Genomic DNA, 22,151 nt, shown 5'->3' on the forward strand with positions numbered 1-22,151 from the left:
TATACTCTTTTTATTTACAACATATTGCGCAACTGCAGGCTCTTGAGACACATGCTAACTCGCAAACTAGACCGCTAGCGACCTAAACGGTAGCCTCCAAGTTATTTCCTTTAAAATTAAAAAGCCAAAAACTTACCACTTCCACACGGGTAGGGAGGATAACTATTAACAGTTATTTAACCTTTAACATGAGCATTAATAAAACGTAATATTTTTTTCTGGGTACATGATACCATACAGCATCCATATCAAACTTAAACTTTCATATCAAGGCGGGGGCCTCAAAGTAGTGTCCTGCGGGCCACATTTGGCCCGCGGGCCGCGTGTTTGAGACCCCCTGGTTTAGGCACTTTTTTTTTCTACTGACGACAATGCGATCAGACTTACTTATGCGACTTTATTTATTACTTAGGGTGCGTAAAATAACATGAAATAACACCATAGGGGTGCTATTTCATGTCTAGAGGGCTCTAATGATGTTATAAACTGTATTCAGAAGGTTGTAAACAGGCTTTCAATGTTTTAATGACGAATATATTCCATTTATAAATAAGGAATCTGATGGAAAACTGCTAAATCTTTTCATAAGGACGACGACTTCCAGCCAAAGTCAAGTTTCTTGATGAACAAGACTTGAACGTGTGTTTACATCGCGCCGCCTTGTAGAGAAGCCATGAAATGGTCATACTGTGTATTGCTGAGCCCACTTCAGCATTCTTACAATTGGTCTCGGTGGCCTCGAGTGTTGAGTTTCATCAAGCAGAGCATCCACATTCTATTCAGCGCACGAGTCCGTGTGGAAAAATGACAAGCAAGTCTTTTTCCCAGCAAACCTGACTCACTAAAAGGAAGTATTGTGGGGAAATTAAGGGTGTTAGCCTTTCTATTTTTAATGATAAATCCATTGTGTGAATAAAGCCTGTGTCACTCAAAATACACCAAATATGGATGATCATTTTATTTAGATGTTTTTTTTGTGCTTATCCTCACAAGGGTCGCGGGGGTGCTGGAGCCTATCCCAGCTGTCTTCGAGCGAGAGGCGGGGTACACCCTGGACTGGTCGCCAGCCAATCACAGGGCACATATATACAAGCAACCATTCACACTAACATTTTTTTTTACACACAATTCTAATTATCTTTATTATATTTTATTTACTGCAGCTAGCAGTCTTTTTAATAATGCTATATAATAATAATTGGTAAATAATTATTAAATTATATTATATCTATGTATATACGTGTGTGTCCTCCAAGGCAAAACATAACATTTAGATACACTGCTTTTGCTTCGCTGTTTAGCTTCCTGCTACGTCACACAGACTCATACCGGAAGTTGTAACCATAATGTGTTCCAGTACCTTATCAAAATGCTGGAAAACACGTAAATTTTAACTATACTAACATCTCTGAATGATCGTTTTTGAATGATGTGTAAAATGACCAGAATTCGTGACTTTTCTGGCGATAAGCGTGTATTTTATTTTGAAAGCAAGCACCGGATGCGGTGTGCGTCCACACCGTGGCACTTAATGGTTGCTTGTCAGTCACAGCTGGCTAGTCGCTGGCCACAAGTTGAGCAAGAAGCGGTGCGTCTGGGACTAGCAAGTCGCTGCATGGATTCCCCGGTGCGGAGCGGAGCGAAAGGTGAGCTTTGCTGACTGAAACGTACTCACATTTAACTACATTTTCATTCATATCTTTTGTTTGTGTAGCGGGTGGCTTTAAACGACGCTGGTGTTGGTTGAAAGTTATTTATTGTACGCGACTGACCGCGACGAAACCCGTAAAAATGTGAGTCGAAATTGGGCTTTTGGTGTCTCCTGGTGCCGCCTGGTACTCGACGGAATCAAACCGAGCAGTGATTTTTGTTCCTTCGAAGACAGTAAACGAAAAGAGTGTTTTATTTGAAAGCTGTGCGTGTGTGTGTGGTTAGCTTTAGTCCAGTAGAAGCAGCGTGGTGCTTTTATGGAAGTTTTTTTTTTGTGTTTTTTTTTTTTTTTTTTTTTTACTCCCCAGCTTGCGTCGGCGTGTCTGGCACTGCTTATTCGTAAACCGAAACACAGCATCACACTGCCGCTAGCTCTGCTCTTCAGTCATTTTTTTGACAACACGACAACATCTTTTGTGTCAACGCTGCGTGAGTCAGACCCCTGCTGTTATGACACATAAAAAAAACCAATGGAGGGACTGGAAAGTTGAAGTGGTATTGCTCATGGGCAATGGGCAGCCAAATGATACGCTGGGATGTTGCACAAACATCATTTCTTGAGCAATTCTACTTGGAAAAACAATGTAGTTTTCCTATGGACTTTTGTACAACTATTCCCGTCAAGTAGGGTTACTATTTGTTGACATATTATTCCATATCGGTGCTTAAACAAATCATAAAAAAATTATAAAAAATTTCCAAGTTTGAGTTTTTTCTTGTGTTTTTTTTTGTGGCCATCTGCATATTTTAATTCAAGAAAATAACAAATAAAAACAGTCATTTTTACAAGTATAAGAAAAGCTAAGAATGAAGTTGCAATTTTAGGAATATAAATATTATAGATAAATAAGATTCCTTAATTATAAATGGAATATATTCGTCAATAAAGCATTGGAAGCCTGTTTACAACCTTCTACGTAAATACAGTTTATAACATCATTAGAGCCCTCTAGACATGAAATAACACCCCTATGGTGTCATTTCATGTTGTTTCACGCACCCTAAGTAATAAGTAAAGTCGCATAAGTAAGTCTGATCGCATTGTCATCAGTAGATAAAAAAAGTGCCTAAACCAGGGGTCTCAAACACACGGCCCGCGGGCCAAATGTGGCTCGCAGGACACTACTTTGAGGCCCCCGCCTTGATATGAAAGTTTAATGTTAGTGCGTAATGTTAATGTTAGTATAAGAAAAGCTAAGAATAAAGTTTAGGAATATAAATATTATAGATCAGGGGTCTCAAACACGCGGCCCGCGGGCCAAATGTTTAATATGGATGCTGTATGGTATCATGTACCCAGAAAAAATTATTACGTTTGATTCATGTTCATGTTAAAGGTTAAATAACTGTTAATAGTTATCCTCCCTAGCCGTGTGGAAGTGGTAAGTTTTTGGCTATTTAATTTTAAAGGAAATAACTTGAAGGCTACCGTTTAGGTCGCTAGCGGTCTAGTTTGCGAGTTAGCATGTGTCTCAAGACCCTGCAGTTGCGCAATATGTTGTAAATAAAAATGACACCAAATATGAACAACAAAATTGACAACTGCAGCACCAACTGCAGAATTGCTCAAGAGCAGTATTGCGCAATAACGATGCCGTCGCCCCAATTTTCAGTTCCCGTCCTTTTGTGATGACGGTGCAATTGCTCAAGAACAGATTATTTTTTTTAACACCTTTTTAGTTAGCACTCGACTCCGAAATATGGCTTTAACGTTTTAGATGAGCACGACTACCCGAGTAGTTAATTAGAAGCTGCGGTTCCCGGTGCTCCGGCGTACCGCATCATGCTTCAATTTGTGTAATGAGTCGGTTTGGGGCGTTGTTTGAACGGTTCCGATTCCTTGTTTTGATTCCATTTCCTAACAATTCTTCATTGTGATGTTTTTAAAAGGCAGTTTAATAACTACTTTAAACGATCTTTTGTATGAAATGTTAGAATATTTCCATGAATTATTTTAAATCATAAAATTTTATGATTTTTTTTTCCATGGACTCCACTGGAATGTTGTCCGGTGTTATAATCGTACCGCCATTGAGAAATGTTTTTTTTCTTGATTAATACGCCTAAGAAAGAAATGAGTTCATGCATCACAGCATATCATAGCATTCAACATCAGTGTTGATGTAGCATGTGGCGTGCCGATACCTCGGGTGGCGTGTGTGACATCACAGGTCGCCGGCAGTGACGTTTGTCAACTTATAACTCCGGTTATTTACATACATACCCAAACTGTATTTTTCTCGGAATCCACACTTTTGAAAACCTTGTTTTTTTTGTGCCAGATAGCTGCGGGCTACCGTGTGGATGATAGGCTAAATCGTGGGGAAAAAAAAACGTTGTTTAATGAGATAGCCGTTTTTGTGCGGACAGGACCTCGAAATGCTTCAAAACACTCAACCGTACTAGCATGCTCTGCTAAACTGAGTGAACCCAGCTAGCTTAATGATAACGTCATTTCATTCACATTATGTCACGTTTTTGACGATTCTACCGACACAGAATCACGGAACCCTGCAAAAACATAATTCTTGCACCCTTTCGCAATTAATTTCTGATAAGAATGCTAGCTAGAGCTAGACCAGCTGGTTGTTTCCTTGTTTCCTAGGCTCTTTCCGAGTCTAATAAAAGGTCCTGCGCCAAACCGAGCTAATCGCTAACCATGGAGGACACCAAGCTACTTAGGCTTAGCACCTCTAATCGGTCGTAGGCTCGTCACTAAACTCCCGAGGAGGGCTTCTTGCGTTTTCCATATGTACCTCTATTCTTCATAAATCACATTGCATATATTTTTAAAGCTAGACGGGATATGAAGGCTAATATTAAAGTATCTTTGAATGCTTTAAATCTTATTTTATTTCATGTAACGCCTAAATATTCCAATTGCATTGGCTATTGGTTTTCGTCAAAAAAAACTAATTTTTTGTTAGCTCATTTGTTCCCAAGATGTATTTATACGCCTTTTGACAGTTATTTTTTTTAATTTTTATTTTTTTGCAAAATCATGTGATGATGTAACTCCACAATATATAATAGTTGGTGCAGTTTTAGGCTGTAAAAGTGCATTTTGTAGTAGTTGGGCGTACATCTTTGCCATGTAAGAGCGTTCCACAGCAATCAGGAATTTTCCATAAGGGAAATTTTAACGCATGCAATATTGATATTTTGATCATAGTGATATTTTTAGACTTTTTTTTTTTTTTTTAATGAAAAATGAGTCAAACATTTTTTTCCCCCATCATGTCTGGTTTGTGTTTCGGTGTGTAAAATGTTGCAAAAAGCAAAAAAAGTCAATTTTGTTGGGAATAAAAGTCGCTACAAGTAGCAAATGAGATCATTTGTTAGCTGGTTTGTCCCAACAGAAGGCGAAGTAGCGACCTCTAATCAAAAACAACATGGCCCCCCCGGAAAACGAAACGTTTTGTGTGCTCCGAGGCACATTACGACACCACTATAAGTTCTTCCCAGCAGGGGGGGGGGGTGATTGTCACCAATCTGTTTTCCTTTCTCCTGAATCTCCCAGTGACGAGTAACAGAGGAGTACACATGCCCCCCCCCTCAAGGTCAAAGTCCAGCTAGCCAGCTGGGGCAAAGAGAAGGAACGCTTCCATGCTTCTCTAATGGGCCAAAGCTGAAAGGAAAAGATGTCCGCCCCCCCCATGTGACATCATTCCATCATTTTAGCAACATTTTCATAACTTTTACATGTTGGAGTCGGAGCATAAAAGTTGCAGTAAATCCCTTTTTAATAAAAAAATATCATACAGTATACACGTATACTTCTTCATGGAAGTTGCGGAACGTCGTTGAGATGTCTCACTCTTAAGATTATATCCAAGAGTGTGAAGGAACGTCTCCTCAGAAAATGGCCTATTTTATCTTCAGCCCTGACATGAATTTGTTCCTTGCCAACGCGTCGTGTGGGTTTATTGGCGCCCGTTCAGTTCTTGGGAGGCCTGCCGGTCCGGTTATTTCTCTCGGATTCAAATCTGCTGCTCCGTGTTTTATGTCACGGAACATTGTGATCTCCACGTGGCCCCAGGTGACCCCGGCACAGACCTCCAAGGTCAAACACAATGGCGGTCCTCTTGTTCCGTTCCCTGACTTCACTTTGTTGTGCCCAAGTGTGGCCTGCACGCCACTGGAAGCAAAAAAGCCTCCGGTTCAATGCTCATGCAAGGTGGAGAACAGATGGTAGATGATTCCCATTCCCGGAAAGCCAACAGTTTAGATCCGGGGTCTCAAACTCGCGGCCCGCGGCCCAAATGCAATGATGCTAAACTCCTATGTGGGTCTTCAGTGTTTTCTGGAATCTACCCGTGGTGTTAGCTGATGTACATGTCTAATTTGCATAATATGCAATGATGCTAAACTCCTATGTGGGTCTTCAGTGTTTTCTGGAATCTACCCGTGGTGTTAGCTGATGTACATGTCTAATTTGCATAATATGCAATGATGCTAAACTCCTATGTGGGTCTTCAGTGTTTTCTGGAATCTACCCGTGGTGTTTGCTGATTTAAATGTCTAATTTGCATAATTTGCAATGATGCTAAACTCCAATTGTGGTAGTATGTGCATATGGGTTGCGTTAAAGGGATACTTTTGTCTTTTTTTTTTTTTTTTTTTTACATGAAATTATATCAGCAGTGTAGTGCATCATTGGTGACTTGGTCACGATGCCATCCGGTGTACGGATACCAGCTTAAAAAAAATTGTTTTCATTATTAGCCTACACACAAAACTGGATAATTTCCTATGTGGGTCTTTAGTGTTTTCTGGAATCTACCCGTGGTGTTAGCTGATGTAAATGTCTAATTTGCATAATATGCAATGATGCTAAAAAAATGTGATATCGGTATCAGATTTTTACCGATCTTGACAACCAATATTTAAAAAAAAAAAAGCTAATTAAACACAATTTAATTAGTTGATTCCACCACAGGAGATAAGTCATGTGACACATATCGGTATCTGCTTGTTGTCAGTTGGACAATATCAGTTTTCGTCAAAAAAGCCAAATTTTTTGTTAACTCATTAGTTCCCAAAGATGTATTTATACGCCTTTTGACAGTTTAAAAAAAAAAAAAAATTATTTATTTATATTTTTTGCAAAATCATGTGATGATGTAACTCCACAATAGATAGTGATTGGTGCAGTTTTCGGCTGTAAAAGTGCATTTTGTCGTATTTGGGCGTGCATTGTTCCCATGTAAGAGCGTTCCACAGCAACCAGGAAGTCCATAAGGGAAATCTTAATGCATGCTATATTAATATTTTGATCATAGTGATATTTTGCTGTTCTACGGTTGCTTACTAAAAAATGAAAAATATAAAAAATATTTTTTTTGATGAAAAATGAGTCAAATTTTTTTTTTGGTATGTAGCCATAGACCACAATATTTTGTGTGTCTTAAAAAATCTGTCAAAATAGTAAAAACGGCTGGTATGCATTACATATTCAACGTTATAGTGTTATGATTGACCATGTGACATCCTGTACATCTTAGCATAATAGCTAATTCTATGTGATGCAAACTGACGGCTTTGTTTGGATCATTCTTTTAAGCATCTGCGTCACGTATTTACTTTAAAGGTTAATTTGTTGTCCAAGTACACGCGTGAGTGATGGATTCCTCCCGCCCCTTCTTTGGCGTTTTGTATAATGTGGCTGACATTTGGGCTTAAATGGCTCTTTGCTGCCACGCTTTCAGAAGGTCGCCCCTTTTCGTTCTATTTCTGGCGCACTCTTGTTGGTTTTTATCAAAACAGAGTGCAGTTTGTCGTAGCTTATTATGGGTAATGTCGAGAATTGAATGTTTGCGGTAAAACGGGTGCCACGGAAGTGAAATGTTTTCTGGGAATGTACTATTGTTTGGTCAAAATGGCTTCTTATGAAAAATGTCACCGCTTAAAAGGAAATCTGGATTTCAGATGTCATAAAGATACTGTTAGAGGCTGGAAAACATTTTCCAGCGCTATTATCCCAAGTCTGTCGTTCACATGCTAAGTAAGGTTTTTGTCCTTAAAAATGAGCTGGTTGAATTGTCATAAAAAATGTTCATGTTTATTTTTTGTGTAGCTGAATAAGCATTGTAGTGATGGTATATTTTTGGTCCGAAAAAGAGTATAATTTTGATGAATACTCTATTATGTAAGGCTAAGGATGCCCAATTAAAATCAGATTTTTTTAATGTGGCAATTTATATAACCAAAAACTGTTCAAGATGGCCTTCATGTGCAAAAAAACAACATCACACCCATTTGTTTACAGGAGTATTTGTTGTTGTGGACTCCTATAGAGCAGCGACACACAATAACTCGCACAGAAAGCTTTCTAGATCTTCTTTCCAGATTCTGCGCGTATTGGTCTCTTGGACACATGACCACACTCACTCACTCTGACGTTCCTCGTGCCAGTGCCGTTCGGCTGTAGTGTTTTTGTGTCCTTGTTAAAACACATCGCTCCAGTTGAAGTATTTTATTCTTCGTCGTTCTCCATAAACACAAGATTCATTTACTCTAGCTAGCAAACAGGAAGAAGATTGATTGAAACTGTTCTACAGAACGCAGAACACAATAGGCGGAGTCTCATTTAGCCATTAGCTAATTGAGAATATTGCGGCTGTATATTTGAAAAGGTGACATGATAACACATCTTTACTCCAGCGGCACACTTTACAACGCCCTCTACTGGTAGCTGTTAAATACAGTCCCAGACATGTACAAATAGAGCACTGATGGCTCTAATACACCACAAGGACACAGAATATTACACATGTTCATGCGCTATTAAAAGAAAATATACAAAATTGTATGTAAAAAATGTCTAGTCCAGTCTTGCAGTTTTCATTTGCACACCAACAAGACAGAAATGATTGTTCTGCACATGCTTTGGGATTGGTGCAATTCCCACCTTGCAGGCACAGACACAGACGGAGTGACAAAGAGTGACTAACAGGAAGGATGGAGGAAAAAGGAGGTGGCTAAGTAGCCGAGGAGGGAACGGTGCATACAGACAGAAGTGGAATGAAGAGAAATCCACTCGCCGTTGAGCAAGGCGCTCGGCTCAGACTGCTTTTGGGATTTTATGTACGCAGAAAAATGGATTGCATCCTCCATTATCAGTAATGTGTGTGTACTGATACTTCTTAGCCTCCAGCTATCTGGGTGGTGAGTATCATTTTTCACAATAATTTTGTTTTGGGAAATCATGAACATCATGCATTATGTATTAAATTGCTATAACAATTAATTAATTATGCGATTAGTCAACATCTATTATGATAGACAATCATAATAGAGTGAAACTACTTATAATTTATGTTGGGTTCTCGATATCGATTGATTAAAGTACTAAAAAAAATAGTCAGTCGCAGCCTTAATGAAGTATATAACATTTAAACAATATTTACACCAGTGGTCTCAAACACGCGGCCCGCGGGCCAAATGTGGCACGCAGGACACTACTTTGAGGCCCCCGTCTTGATATGAAAGTTTAATGTTATGGATGCTGTATGGTATCATGTACCCGGAAAAAATTATCACGTTTGATTCATGTTCATGTTAAAGGTTAAATAACTGTTAATAGTTATCCTCCCTATAAGTGTGGAAGTGGTAAGTTTTTGGCTATTTAAGTTTAAAGGAAATAACTCGGAGGCTACCGTTTAGGTCGCTAGTGCTCTAGTTTGCGAGTTAGCATGTGTATAGTCGTGTTTTATAGTCTAATAATGCTTTGTTAATTTTAATCTGAAAAAAAAAATTGTCTACCCACCAACTATATGTGGTTTCTTAATTTTTTATTATTTGCCGTTTTATTATTATTATTATATTTATTTATTACATGAACATTAATCAATTTTCTGGGCGGGGGGCCTCAAACTGGTGTCCTGCGCGCCACATTTGGCCCGCGGGCCGCATGTTTGAGACCCCCTGGTCTAAATGTTTAATCAATCAAATTTTTCGGTTTCCTGAGTGCCCGGTGAAGCTTTTCATGGACAAGTGAGAGCATTGTTGACACCGGCTAACCGATGTTAGCGGCCTCTCCGCTATTCACGATGCTGTTTTTGTACGCATTGTTCAGAGTCCAGAAAGGTCTGTAGGAAGTACGTCTGGGAAGCCGTCTGTATTGAGGCTGGCTTTTCTGCCCCCTCCTTTCGTGCCAACGATCAGGCCCATTAGAGAGCAGGAACTGGAAAGGGAACCGAGCCAAAGATCTGCAGCCATTCACTCGGAGCCAAAAACACAACCTGCTGAGGTTTCTACAGCCTGCGGTCGTATCTCTGACATCATGTTGGAGCGCCGTTCCAAGCCCGGCTTACTGTTTGGAGACCCCCCCCTTACCCCGCCTAGTGTTTGTTCATGTAGTAGCGGCACGGTTGTAAGCCCGTATTGTTGAATCCAAGATATGCTTCACCGTCATGGCTGATGAAGCTTAGGACATCCTGATTTTGGCTAGCTACGTCTCTCCATAGCTCATTAAACGGCACTGCTTTCTGTGGCGAAGCTTATACAAAGCTTGTTTTGTGTCGCAAGAATACCACTCTCAACAGCTTTTTAGGGGACTGAATAAAAGCTCCGTAATGGAGCAGCAGGAACGCTGACAAAAGCCTCCGCTGACCGAAGTCTTGAAGGTTACATGGAACCGTGAACCACATGACACCTGAACATCTCAGTTTTTGGGCCCTTTTCTCCGTGAATTCTGTTTTTTACGCAAATGAAATAATGCCAATTGAATTAGTCCTTTCCAGGGTCAACTGGAACGTGTTTATTAACTAAACGGGCGATGCGGCGTTTCCCACGCTGCCACGAATAGATCTGGCTGGAGCTGTTCACCCTGGCTCATAAACACATTATAACGGGACTGTATGTGAATGCAGCTCCACGTTACGACTCCGTACAGTAGATGACATCGGAACTCTTCTTAAGACCTTAGATCCAAGACTTTTTTTTTCCCAATAAAAATGGTCTGGCTGAGAATACAAAGACGTAGCAAGAGGGCTAGGTGATGTCGACTTGGCAACTTTGTTAACTTTTATGGTCTTATTGGACACTTTTGACTGCCTCTTAGGCCTCATAGGTCTGCCTGAGAATACAAACACGTAGCAAGAGGGCTCAGTGATACCGATTTGGCAACTTTAACTTTTATGGTTGTATTGGACACTTTTGACTGCCTCATAGGTCTGCCTGAGAATACAAACACATAGCAAGAGGGCTCGGTGATGCCGACTTGGCAACTTTGTTAACTTTTATGGTCTTATTGGACACTTTTGACTGCCTCTTAGGCCTCATAGGTCTGCCTGAGAATACAAACACGTAGCAAGAGGGCTCGGTGATGCCGACTTGGCAACTTTGTTAACTTTTATGGTCTTATTGGACACTTTTGACTGCCTCTTAGGGCTCATAGGTCTGCCTGAGAATACAAACACGTAGCAAGAGGGCTCAGTGATACCGATTTGGCAACTTTAACTTTTATGGTTGTATTGGACACTTTTGACTGCCTCATAGGTCTGCCTGAGAATACAAACACATAGCAAGAGGGCTCGGTGATGCCGACTTGGCAACTTTGTTAACTTTTATGGTCTTATTGGACACTTTTGACTGCCTCTTAGGCCTCATAGGTCTGCCTGAGAATACAAACACGTAGCAAGAGGGCTCGGTGATGCCGACTTGGCAACTTTGTTAACTTTTATGGTCTTATTGGATACTTTTGACTGCCTCTTAGGGCTCATAGGTCTGCCTGAGAATACAAACACGTAGCAAGAGGGCTCAGTGATACCGATTTGGCAACTTTAACTTTTATGGTTGTATTGGACACTTTTGACTGCTTCATAGGTCTGCCTGAGAATACAAACACGTAGCAAGAGGGCTCGGTGATGCCGACTTGGCAACTTTAACTTTTATGGTCTTATTGGACACTTTTGACTGCCTCTTAGGCCTCATAGGTCTGCCTGAGAATACAAACACGTAGCAAGAGGGCTCAGTGATACCGATTTGGCAACTTTGTTAACTTTTATGGTCTTATTGGACACTTTTGACTGCCTCTTAGGGCTCATAGGTCTGCCTGAGAATACAAACACGTAGCAAGAGGGCTCGGTGATGCCGACTTGGCAACTTTGTTAACTTTTATGGTCTTATTGGACACTTTTGACTGCCTCTTAGGGCTCATAGGTCTGCCTGAGAATACAAACACGTAGCAAGAGGGCTCAGTGATACCGATTTGGCAACTTTAACTTTTATGGTTGTATTGGACACTTTTGACTGCTTCATAGGTCTGCCTGAGAATACAAACACGTAGCAAGAGGGTTCGTTGATACCGATTTGGCAACTTTGTTAACTTTTATGGTTGTATTAGACACTTTTGACTGCCTCATAGGCCTCATAGGTCTGCCTGAGAATACAAACACGTAGCAAGAGGGCTCAGTGATACCGATTTGGCAACTTTAACTTTTATGGTTGTATTGGACACTTTTGACTGCCTCATAGGTCTGCCTGAGAATACAAACATGTAGCAAGAGGGCTCGGTGATGCCGACTTGGCAACTTTGTTAACTTTTATGGTCTTATTGGACACTTTTGACTGCCTCATAGGTCTGCCTGAGAATACAAACACATAGCAAGAGGGTTCAGTGATACCGACCTGGCAACTTTGTTAACTTTTATGGTCTTATTGGACACTTTTGACTGCCTCATAGGCACTTGGTCTGCCTGAGAATACAAAGACGTAGCAAGAGGGCTCAGTGATACCGACTTGGCAACTTTTGTTAACTTTTATGGTCTTATTGTACGCTTTTGACTGCCTCATAGGTCTGCCTGAGAATACAAACACGTAGCAAGAGGGCTCGGTGATGCCGATTTGGCAACTTTGTTAACTTTTATGGTTGTATTAGACACTTGACTGCCTCATAGGCCTCATAGGTCTGCCTGAGAGTACAAACACGTAGCAAGAGGGTTCAGTGATACCGACTTGGCAACTTTAACTTTTGTGGTCTTATTGGACACTTTAGGAGACTCATCCTGAAAACACACATCACTCTTCTCAACAAGTAGTAAGTTGCTGTGTGATGAGTTTAGTGTTATTTATACAATGACACCGTCAGACTGTTATAGGATTCTAAGTTTAAGAAAAAAAATAGTTGCTTATACATCGGAAATTACAACAATTGGATTTTTTGAACTGTAAAAATGTATTTTTTCAAAAAGAGTATATTCGATTTAGACCTTCTGGAACAGATTGAGGCTAATCAAGGTTCCACTGTATGTCTATAATTTCATTTTTTTCCCATGAAAGAGACGACGTCAGTGTTGCAAGGAAGGAACAGATGGGCAGCATTGGAAGAGAAATGTCACACTAAGTTGCTGTGTGATGAATTTAGTGTTATTTATACAATGACACTGTCAGACTGTTATAGTTTAAGAAGAAAATAGTTGCTTATACATCGGAAATCCAAGTCTATAATTTAATTTTTTTTCCCATGAAAGAGATGACGTCAGCGTTGCAAGGAAGGAACAGATGGGCAGCATTGGAAGAGAAATGTCACACCAAATGCAAATATAGCACCTTGTTGTTTCCGTGTTTGTCATGTTCTCACTGTTCCTCACCTCTCTGATTGAAGAACTGATTGGTGGCCGACTTTTTCCGTTTTTGTGCCTTCTAAGTCAAAGTCCACATATATTCCGTAACGGTATATTCTTACAGCACAGATTTTCCTATGGAGGCCAACTACTCTAAAACGCCCGGGCGGAGTCGGATCAGCATATGGTGTCTGGACGAAACGACACGTAATGGAGAATGTCACTAGAAAAATGATACATCAAGGTGTGGTTCACGTGTCTCCTCCATGATGGACAGACTGCAGAAACAGATGTTGTGATTGACCTTTAGTGTTCTGCATGCTACTTTCCACTTTGACGTCTTTTGTCAAAAACTTGGCTATTTTAGATTCAAAAACTGCAACCTTATTAAAATAGCAGCGCAGAGGCAAAAAACTGTGCAATGTCTTCCGGTGTGCGTTTTGACACTTAAGACGAGCAAAGCGTCCGCGGCGGGAGAAAGAATTCTCTTGGCAAATGGTTCGGTGTGTTTGCCGCAGCTGACTCATCTCCTCCCCGCCTGTTGTTGTTGTTCCTGCTGTCCCAAAGCTGTTGGCGCGGAGCTTTGAGGGATGCATCACAATCGCATCCTTTTTGACTGCCGCCGCCGCCGTCGTCGTCGTCGTCTCCGTATATTTGGACAAGAGCTTGAAATATGTAAACATTTGTTGTGGAAACTGACAGCTAGGAGCATTGACTGTCCTTGTTTCTCCACGTATGCCTCTTGTTTTAGGACAGGGGGGACTCAAAGTGCTCTAAACATCATTAGAGCCCTCTAGACATGAAATAGCACCCCTATGGTGTCATTTCATGTTATTTCACGCACCCTAAGTAATAAGTAAAGTCGCATAAGTAAGTCTGATCGCATTGTCGTGAGTAGAAAAAAGTGCCTAAACCAGGGGTCGCAAACACGCGGCCCGCGGGCCAAATGTGGTCCGCGAGACACTAATTTGAGGCCCCCGCCTTGATATGAAAGTTTAATGTTTGATATGGATGCTGTATGGTATCATGTACCCAGAAAAAATGATTACGTTCGATTCATGTTCATGTTAAAGGTTAAATAACTGTTAATAGTTATCCTCCCTATCCGTGTGGAAGTGGTAAGTTTTTGGCTTTTTAAGTTTAAAGGAAATAACTTGGAGGCTACCGTTTAGGTCGCTCGAGCTCTAGTTTGCGAGTTAGCATGTGGCTAAAGACCCTGCAGTTGCGCAATATGTTGTAAATAAAAAGAGTATAAATGTGACTATAGTCGTGTTTTGTCATGTCTACAGGGCTCTAATAATGCTTTGTTCATTTTAATGTGAAAAAAATAATTTGTCTACCCACCAACTAGATGTGGTTTCTTAATTTATTATTTATTATTATTATATTTATTTATTGCTGATTTATTGATTTTCTTTATTAAAGCTGTGTGACACAATGAACATGATTTCTCCTCTGCAGATCCAGAATGCTGAGAGGAGGAGGATGAATCCTTCAGGTCATCCAAGACATCCAAGTGTCTTTGCTGCTGTCCCCGGCAGCCCCATCCGCCTCCCCAAAGTTAGCCCCCGCCCCCGCCGTAGCCTCTGCCCTCGCTAGGGCCATCCCAGAGGGTCGGAAAGGCGAGGCGGCCCCTTTTTTAAATATGCCTGGATGGAGGTCTCAGTGGCGCCTTGTCCTGCTGAACTCCCTTACCTGCGGCCTGGAGATCTGCGTGGCAGCTGGGATCACATATGTGCCCCCGTTGTTGCTGGAGGCTGGAGTGGAGGAGCGCTACATGACTATGGTTCTAGGTAAATACTTGTTCTTCTTACGCGTACATCTGTCGCTCTTTCTCTGCACTTCGTGTTTTGGAAAAGAAAACAAACTTGTAGTATCACTCGGACACTGTGAACATCCAGCAGCAACACGACATTCTAATTTAAATTTAACACTGAAGAGCAACAACTAATAATAATAATAATAAAACAAAATTGATAAATCATGTCAGGGACCTTAAAATTTGTCAGATTATCGCTGCAGTGATTGTCTTATTTTGGACCTGCTTGCTAGTTGCGCCTAAGCACCCTAAGCATCATGGGAAATGTAGTTCTTTTTATCGCAAACAAAGCTATTCTTCAACTATAACTCCACATCCATATAAATGATAGTAGCGGGGTCATGGATTCCAAGCGCTGTTACATGGTAACAAAAGACGAGCTTATCCCTCCGACTCAGCCCACCCCTTGAGGGCCACGTTTTAAATGAAAATAAAAATTTAAAATCACAATTCTCCAGGATATTTCAAGATTTTTGACCCTTTGACCTTCAAAGAAACCGTCTACATTTGAATACATTTGGTCCAAAATAGTGTTGAGTGTACAAAAGCCTGGGGTCCATGTCAGGAAGTATTGTCATGATAGGGATTTTGAGGGACAAATGACATTGCCCCCCCCCCCCATTTTTGCAAGTCTGCTGTGTGGTTATAAATAAATCATTATTGAGTTGTTGTTCCGTGCGTCACAGTAACTCCCAGCATTATTTCATAATAATAAATTGGCATAATGGCGTAATGTAAGACTCGCATTGAAATACTAGCATTTAGCTTTAAATTGAGGCTTCTGGTGGAGTTGAGTCCAAAAAAAAAGGTCATCAAAATCTTGCCCGAAACTTAAGCAGCGTGATCAGTTGCATTATCCCGTCAATGCCAAATGTCAATCACGTGCTCCACACTAAAAGCATCTCATGTTAAATGTGCGCTGACGTCCAGATAATGGACACAGTTCCACCAAAACCATCCACCGTCTATAATAAGACAAATGTTGCGTCTTTAATGGAGAAAACAATCAGCTAAAAATGATTTTGCCGTCGTAAAGCTCTCAAAGAGGGCGGTGCTGCAAGGCATTGTGGGATGGCGAGATGATGGGATGGCGGGATTCTCCAATCCTATTACGGTAATGGAGGGTCTTGGGTGAAGATGTATATTGTGTCTTTGGATGCTAAAAGCCAATTTAGCCAGGCTAGTGTAAGTTCTCCAATGGCTGCTTTTCTGCTTCGTTTTCTTCATCCCCATGCTTAGGTAATATTTAGAATATTATAAATATTATTATTATAGTAATAGTAGTTCACACTGTCAGGAATGGACAAGCTATGTGACGTTGGTTTGGCTTTAAGAGCATGTTATGCAATAAAAGGCAGTCAAATAATTTTTTTTTTTTTTTTTACAAAATTTAGCATTTTTAAGCATAAAAATGACTCGGTGAGCTAAAATCCAAGTATAAGGCCTTCACAGGACGCTAACATCATGATATGTAGTCTACACAGGTCACTAGGTGTCAGTAATGGTAACTGTAATTTTCGGTGAAATACACAAGCACCAGACTTGATTGCTGGTACAACTTTTCATCCCTAACATCGGCTACTGTAACCTCAGCTAATCTAAAACGCAACTCTGAGTCTTCAACAGCACTTCCTGTCTGCCTTCCACTCAGTTTCCCCTAGCACCGGAACACATTTATAGTAACCATTGTAAACACCCTTTTTTGTCTGGATTTATTTTTAATTTAATTTAATTTAATTTAATTTAATTTAATTTAATTAATTTTAATTTTAATTTTAATTTTAATTTTAATTTTAATTTTAATTTTAATTTTAATTTTAATTTTAATTTTAATTTTAATTTTAATTGTGTTTTGTGTTTTGGTTTTGGTTTTTGGTTTTTGGTTTTGGTTTGGTTTGGTTTTGTTTGGTTTTGGTTTGTTTTGGTTTTGGTTTTGTTTTGTTTTGTTTTGTTTTGTATAATCCCTGCAGTGTCTTGGTATCCTTGGTAGTAGCCTGGTATCCTTGGATTTATTTTTAATTTAATTTTGTTTTGTGGTTTGGTTTTGTTTTGTTTTGTTTTGGTTTTGGTTTGTTTTGGTTTGTTTTGGTTTTGGTTTTGTTTTGGTTTTGTTTTGGTTTTGTTTTGTTTTGTATAATCCCTGCAGTGTCTTGGTATCCTTGGTAGTAGCCTGGTATCCTTGGTAGTAGCCTGGTATCCTTGGTAGTAGCCTTGGTAGTACTGTCCGCTGAGACTACACCCGTGGTTCTGTTCCCAGGTATCGGTCCAGTCCTCGGCCTGCTCTTCGTCCCCCTTATCGGCTCGGCCAGTGACCACTGCAACAGCCGTTACGGCCGAAGGCGGCCTTTCATCTGGTTGTTGTCTCTGGGGGTCCTCTTGGCGCTTTTCATCATTCCCTATGCCGACGTCCTGGCAGCACGCCTTGCCTGGGGGGGGCACACGTTCCAGGTGAGAAACCTTGACAATTGGCGTACCGATCCGAGATGGACATCCCGATGTGATATTGATATCGGCAACAATTAAAACCGGATGATCATTTTTAGGTGGGGTTCCTTATCCTCGGAGTGGGTCTTCTGGACTTCTGTGGACAAGTGTGCTTCACGCCTTTGGAGGCACTGCTGTCTGACCTCTATCGAGATCGTGAGGACTGCAACCAAGCCTTTGCCATGTTCTCCTTCATGGTCAGCTTAGGAGGCTGCGTGGGATACCTGCTTCCTTCCATCGACTGGAGCCACAGCTTGCTCTCCGTTTACCTTGGAGGCCAAGCCCAGTGCCTGTTCTTCCTCCTCATCTTCATCTTCATCTCCAGTGTACTCATCACTATGAAGCTCTCCGACTCCAAAGAGCCCCCCGTTGCGATCGGCCGCTCCACGACGGTCGAGTCTTTCCTGGATTCAGGAAACGGTACCGTGGAATCGAGCCAGCGCGGCGTGCCTTGCTCGTGCTGCTACTCTCTGAAGTGCAAGCTGAGGCTCCTGAAGAACGGACCTTTGCTGTGTCTGCTGAGAACATGCTGGTCTGTGGCCCCCGCCATCTACAGGAGCTACTGCCACGTCCCCAGGGTGATGCGGCAGCTGTGCGTGGCCCATCTCTGCAACTGCATGGCCGTCATGTCCTTCATGCTCTTCTTCACCGTCTTTGTGGGCGAAGGCGTCTACAGCGGCGTGCCCAATGCCGGACCAGGAAGCGAGCCCAAGCAGAGATATGATGAAGGTCAGTTTCTTTGGTTTTTTGTTGTCAACAACTAGCCCATGTTGGCCATGAAGGTCATCAGGTCAAAAAAACGGTAATGGCACCCTACGCCGACACTCCTAAAACCAGTAATGGCACCCTACGCCGACAGTCCTAAGACGGGTAATGGCACCCTACGCCGACAGTCCTAAGACCGGTAATGGCACCCTACGCAGACACTCCTAAGACCGGTAATGGCACCCTACGCAGACACTCCTAAAACCGGTAATGGCACCCTACGCAGACACTCCTAAAACCGGTAATGGCACCCTACGCAGACACTCCTAAGACCGGTAATGGCACCCTACGCCGACAGTCCTAAGACCGGAAATGGCACCCTACGCCGACCAGTCCTAAGACCGGTAATGGCACCCTACGCCGACAGTCCTAAAACCGGTAATGGCACCCTACGCCGACAGTCCTAAGACCGGAAATGGCACCCTACGCCGACCAGTCCTAAGACCGGAAATGGCACCCTTCGCCGACCAGTCCTAAGACCGGTAATGGCACCCTACGCCGACAGTCCTAAGACCGGAAATGGCACCCTACGCCGACCAGTCCTAAGACCGGGAATGGCACCCTACGCCGACAGTCCTTAAACCGGTAATGGCACCCTACGCCGACAGTCCTAAAACCGGTAATGGCACCCTACGCCGACCAGTCCTAAGACCGGTAATGGCACCCTACGCCGACAGTCCTAAAACCGGTAATGGCACCCTACGCCGACCAGTCCTAAGACCGGTAATGGCACCCTACGCCGACAGTCCTAAGACCGGTAATGGCACCCTACGCCGACCAGTCCTAAGACCGGTAATGGCACCCCACGCCGACCAGTCCTAAGACCGGTAATGGCACCCTACGCCGACCAGTCCTAAGACCGGTAATGGCACCCTACGCCGACCAGTCCTAAGACCGGTAATGGCACCCTACGCCGACCAGTCCTAAGACCGGTAATGGCACCCTACGCCGACCAGTCCTAAGACCGGTAATGGCACCCTACGCCGACCAGTCCTAAGACCGGTAATGGCACCCTACGCCGACCAGTCCTAAGACCGGTAATGGCACCCTACGCCGACCAGTCCTAAAACCGGTAATGGCACCCTACGCCGACCAGTCCTAAGACCGGTAATGGCACCCTACGCCGACCAGTCCTAAGACTGGTAATGGCACCCTACGCCGACACTCCTAAGACCAGTAATGGCACCCTGCACCGGCAGACTTAAGACTGTGCGCCGACACTCCTAAAACCGGTAATGGCACCCTACGGCGACACTCCTAAGACCAGTAATGGCACCCTACACCGGCAGTCCTAAGACCGTACGCAGACACTCCTAAAACCGGTAATGGCACCCTATGCCGACTTAAGTAAAGTCGATCAATCACGCCAAAGATGTTGAGTCCTGTGCCGCATCGCCACCTACTGGCGTGGCCTGGACTACACGTGCAGGTCTTTTGGTTTGGACAACCTCTCCGACACGCAGCGTTCCCGGATTTAAACGACTGGGGTTGCTCGTTTTTTAGGCGTCCGCATGGGAAGCCTGGGCCTGTTCCTGCAGTGTGCCACCTCAACCTTCTTCTCCATGGTCATGAGTCGTATGGTGGGCCACTTTGGGTCGCGCCGGGTCTACCTGAGCAGCATGGTGAGCTTCACCGTGTCCATGCTGGTCATCTGCCTTTCCAAGAGCGTGGTCCTGGTCACCGTCATGGCCGCCCTCACCGGCTACGCCTACGCCACTCTGCAGACCCTGCCCTACACGCTCACCTGCCACTACCACAAGGAGAAGAAGGTAAGTTCTTCCATGCTATCAAAGTCTGGGGGACAGCGGGGAAAACTAGTCTTATCCCGTTCCCGTTCCAGGTGTATATGCCAAAAAGGAAAACCAAAAACGTGCATAAGAATGGCGTTCCAACCAAGCGGGACTATTTGACCGCTGCGGAAGAAGGACTAGCAGCCGGCTCCTCCTTCGGGAACGGCTTCTACTCCGCTTCCCTCAACCACAACGGCTCACCTCTTGGCTCCGGGGTCCCCGAGCAGGACGAGGCGGAGTCCGGCTACGAGGACCGCGGCGTGGGTTTGGACTTTGCCATTTTAGACAGCACCTTCCTCCTCTCTCAGGTTATTCCCACCCTCTTTATGGGCACCATTGTTCAGCTCGCCCAGTCCGTCACCGCGTACGTGGCCTGCTCCGCCATCTTGGGCGTTATCGGCATCTTTTTAGCCACTCGGGTTGTTTTTGACCAAAAGGACCTGAAGGGCTGTGACTCAGACGGGAAACACGTTGGGAAGATTGCGGAAGATTGGGGAAGATCAACAATGCACTAAAGGATACCGTCGTATCCCAGGAGGCCTTGCTTCGGTTTTTATGCATTTTTCTTTTTTTGCACCTTATGAAAAGTGTGCCAATTATGAGGCAGCGTGGATAGAAGGTGGAAAAAATAAGCATCAGCAATGTGCAGCTACGTCAACGACACGCCTCGCACGATTCCAGGGTTTGTCAACAAGTAAGGAAGTAAGGGAATGCTGCCTCGTTCCAGCAGACCTCGTACCAGCTAAGCCTCCAGATGCCTTCTCTTTTGGTCTCAAGAAAAATCTATTCTGGTTCCTCGCCAGGTTCCTCGCCGACCGTGCCGTACTGTACATCAGTCTGTCCAGCTCAGGTTTTAATGGCGGTTTTGGACGCCATCGTCATTCCGAGGTCAAATCCTAGTGAACTCCGAACGTCCCCGGATGCAATTAAGATCTTTGCTGTACCTTCATTGCGCTCGCGTGACAATCCTCGAAACCCCCACGTGGGTGGGCGACTTCAGCATCGAAGGGGGAGGGTGATTTAAAAAAAAAAAAACAAAAAAAACACCACCGTGGTTTCAACCCCAAAATGTCGTCAGAGTTGCACATCTGTAAAAAAAAAAAAAAAAAAAAAAAAAAAAAATAGAAAAAGTGCCTGTATATTTTATTAACTTTTGTACATACGTATTTATTTATAATAGATTTTATAACTGCTGGCCTGTAGCATCCGCTTGAGGGCTATTTGTAAGTTATTTGTACGGATGAGACCACGTGGAATCCTCCATCCTCCAAGAGTCCTAAGTTATTAGAAGCTAGGCTGCTTCTTCACTCGATGCTTTTCTTACCGCTACAAATATCTTCGATTTTATTTCACTCCTTATTCTGCAATATTATGATTTTAGCTTCATCTGCAACCAAATGTCCTGTTGATTAGTTAGGTGGGTTTTTTTTTAAGCCAGTGCCAATGGAAGACTCTTAAGGCCAGATACTGTATGTTACGTATATCGTGTACTACGCAATATTGACGGGGTACTCTTTATTTGACATTCTCCACATCGCTTTTCTAAGCAATAAAACATCCAATGGATGACATCTTTTAGATTTGGGTTCTTTTTTTATAATCAGGACTGAAGTGTGGCTATTTTCCGGGGGGGTTGAGTTTTTGTCATAGAATATGTACAATCTGTTCCATCCCCATGTACACATCAAGGGTGTCCAAACTGCGACTTGGGCACCATTTGTGGCCTATGGCTGTTTTATATTATATCAGCACATTCATAAAAAAAAATTTTGTTTACATTTTTTTTTACAAAAATAAACTTAACATCAGGAAAAATAACATTTTAGTGGTATAAACTTGAGCTATTTAAAAAAAAAAAGTCCATAATATGAAAAAAAAACAAAAACAAAAACTGTCATCTTTGGAAAGAACTGGTTGGGGGGAAAAGTTACAATATTAAGGGAATAAAGTCCAAATATTCACAGATGAGAATTTATAAGACGGAAGTTGTAAAATTAAAAAAAACAGTTTGAATTT

At 42.6% G+C, this 22,151-nt stretch overlaps 1 protein-coding gene across 1 annotated transcript; it reads left to right on the forward strand.

Annotated features, from left to right (window-relative positions):
- The first annotated feature begins 1,483 nt into the window (after positions 1 to 1,483).
- Positions 1,484 to 21,706, forward strand: LOC131138696 (solute carrier family 45 member 3). The gene is made up of 6 exons (XM_078791153.1): positions 1,484 to 1,646; positions 14,739 to 15,070; positions 17,354 to 17,544; positions 17,640 to 18,309; positions 19,849 to 20,114; positions 20,186 to 21,706. The coding sequence occupies exons 2-6, from the start codon at positions 14,923 to 14,925 to the stop codon at positions 20,648 to 20,650; spliced, it is 1,740 nt and encodes a 579-aa protein (XP_078647279.1). The 5' UTR covers positions 1,484 to 1,646; positions 14,739 to 14,922; the 3' UTR covers positions 20,651 to 21,706.
- Positions 21,707 to 22,151: the final 445 nt, after the last annotated feature.

The sequence above is a fragment of the Doryrhamphus excisus genome, linkage group LG6 (assembly GCF_037039965.1).
Source record: "Doryrhamphus excisus strain RoL-2023G ecotype Guam linkage group LG6, RoL_Dexc_Guam_v1.1, whole genome shotgun sequence".
NCBI lineage: Eukaryota > Metazoa > Chordata > Actinopteri > Syngnathiformes > Syngnathidae > Doryrhamphus > Doryrhamphus excisus.

What these genes read in the sequence shown, in the direction of transcription:
- LOC131138696 (XM_078791153.1), top strand. Translation starts at nt 14,923, where the DNA reads ATGCCTGGATGGAGGTCTCAGTGGCGCCTTGTCCTGCTGAACTCCCTT. An exon ending in CTACATGACTATGGTTCTAG is followed by an intron (nt 15,071 to 17,353) that starts GTAAATACTTGT and finishes TTCTGTTCCCAG; the next exon opens with GTATCGGTCCAGTCCTCGGC. An exon ending in ACTACCACAAGGAGAAGAAG is followed by an intron (nt 20,115 to 20,185) that starts GTAAGTTCTTCC and finishes TTCCCGTTCCAG; the next exon opens with GTGTATATGCCAAAAAGGAA.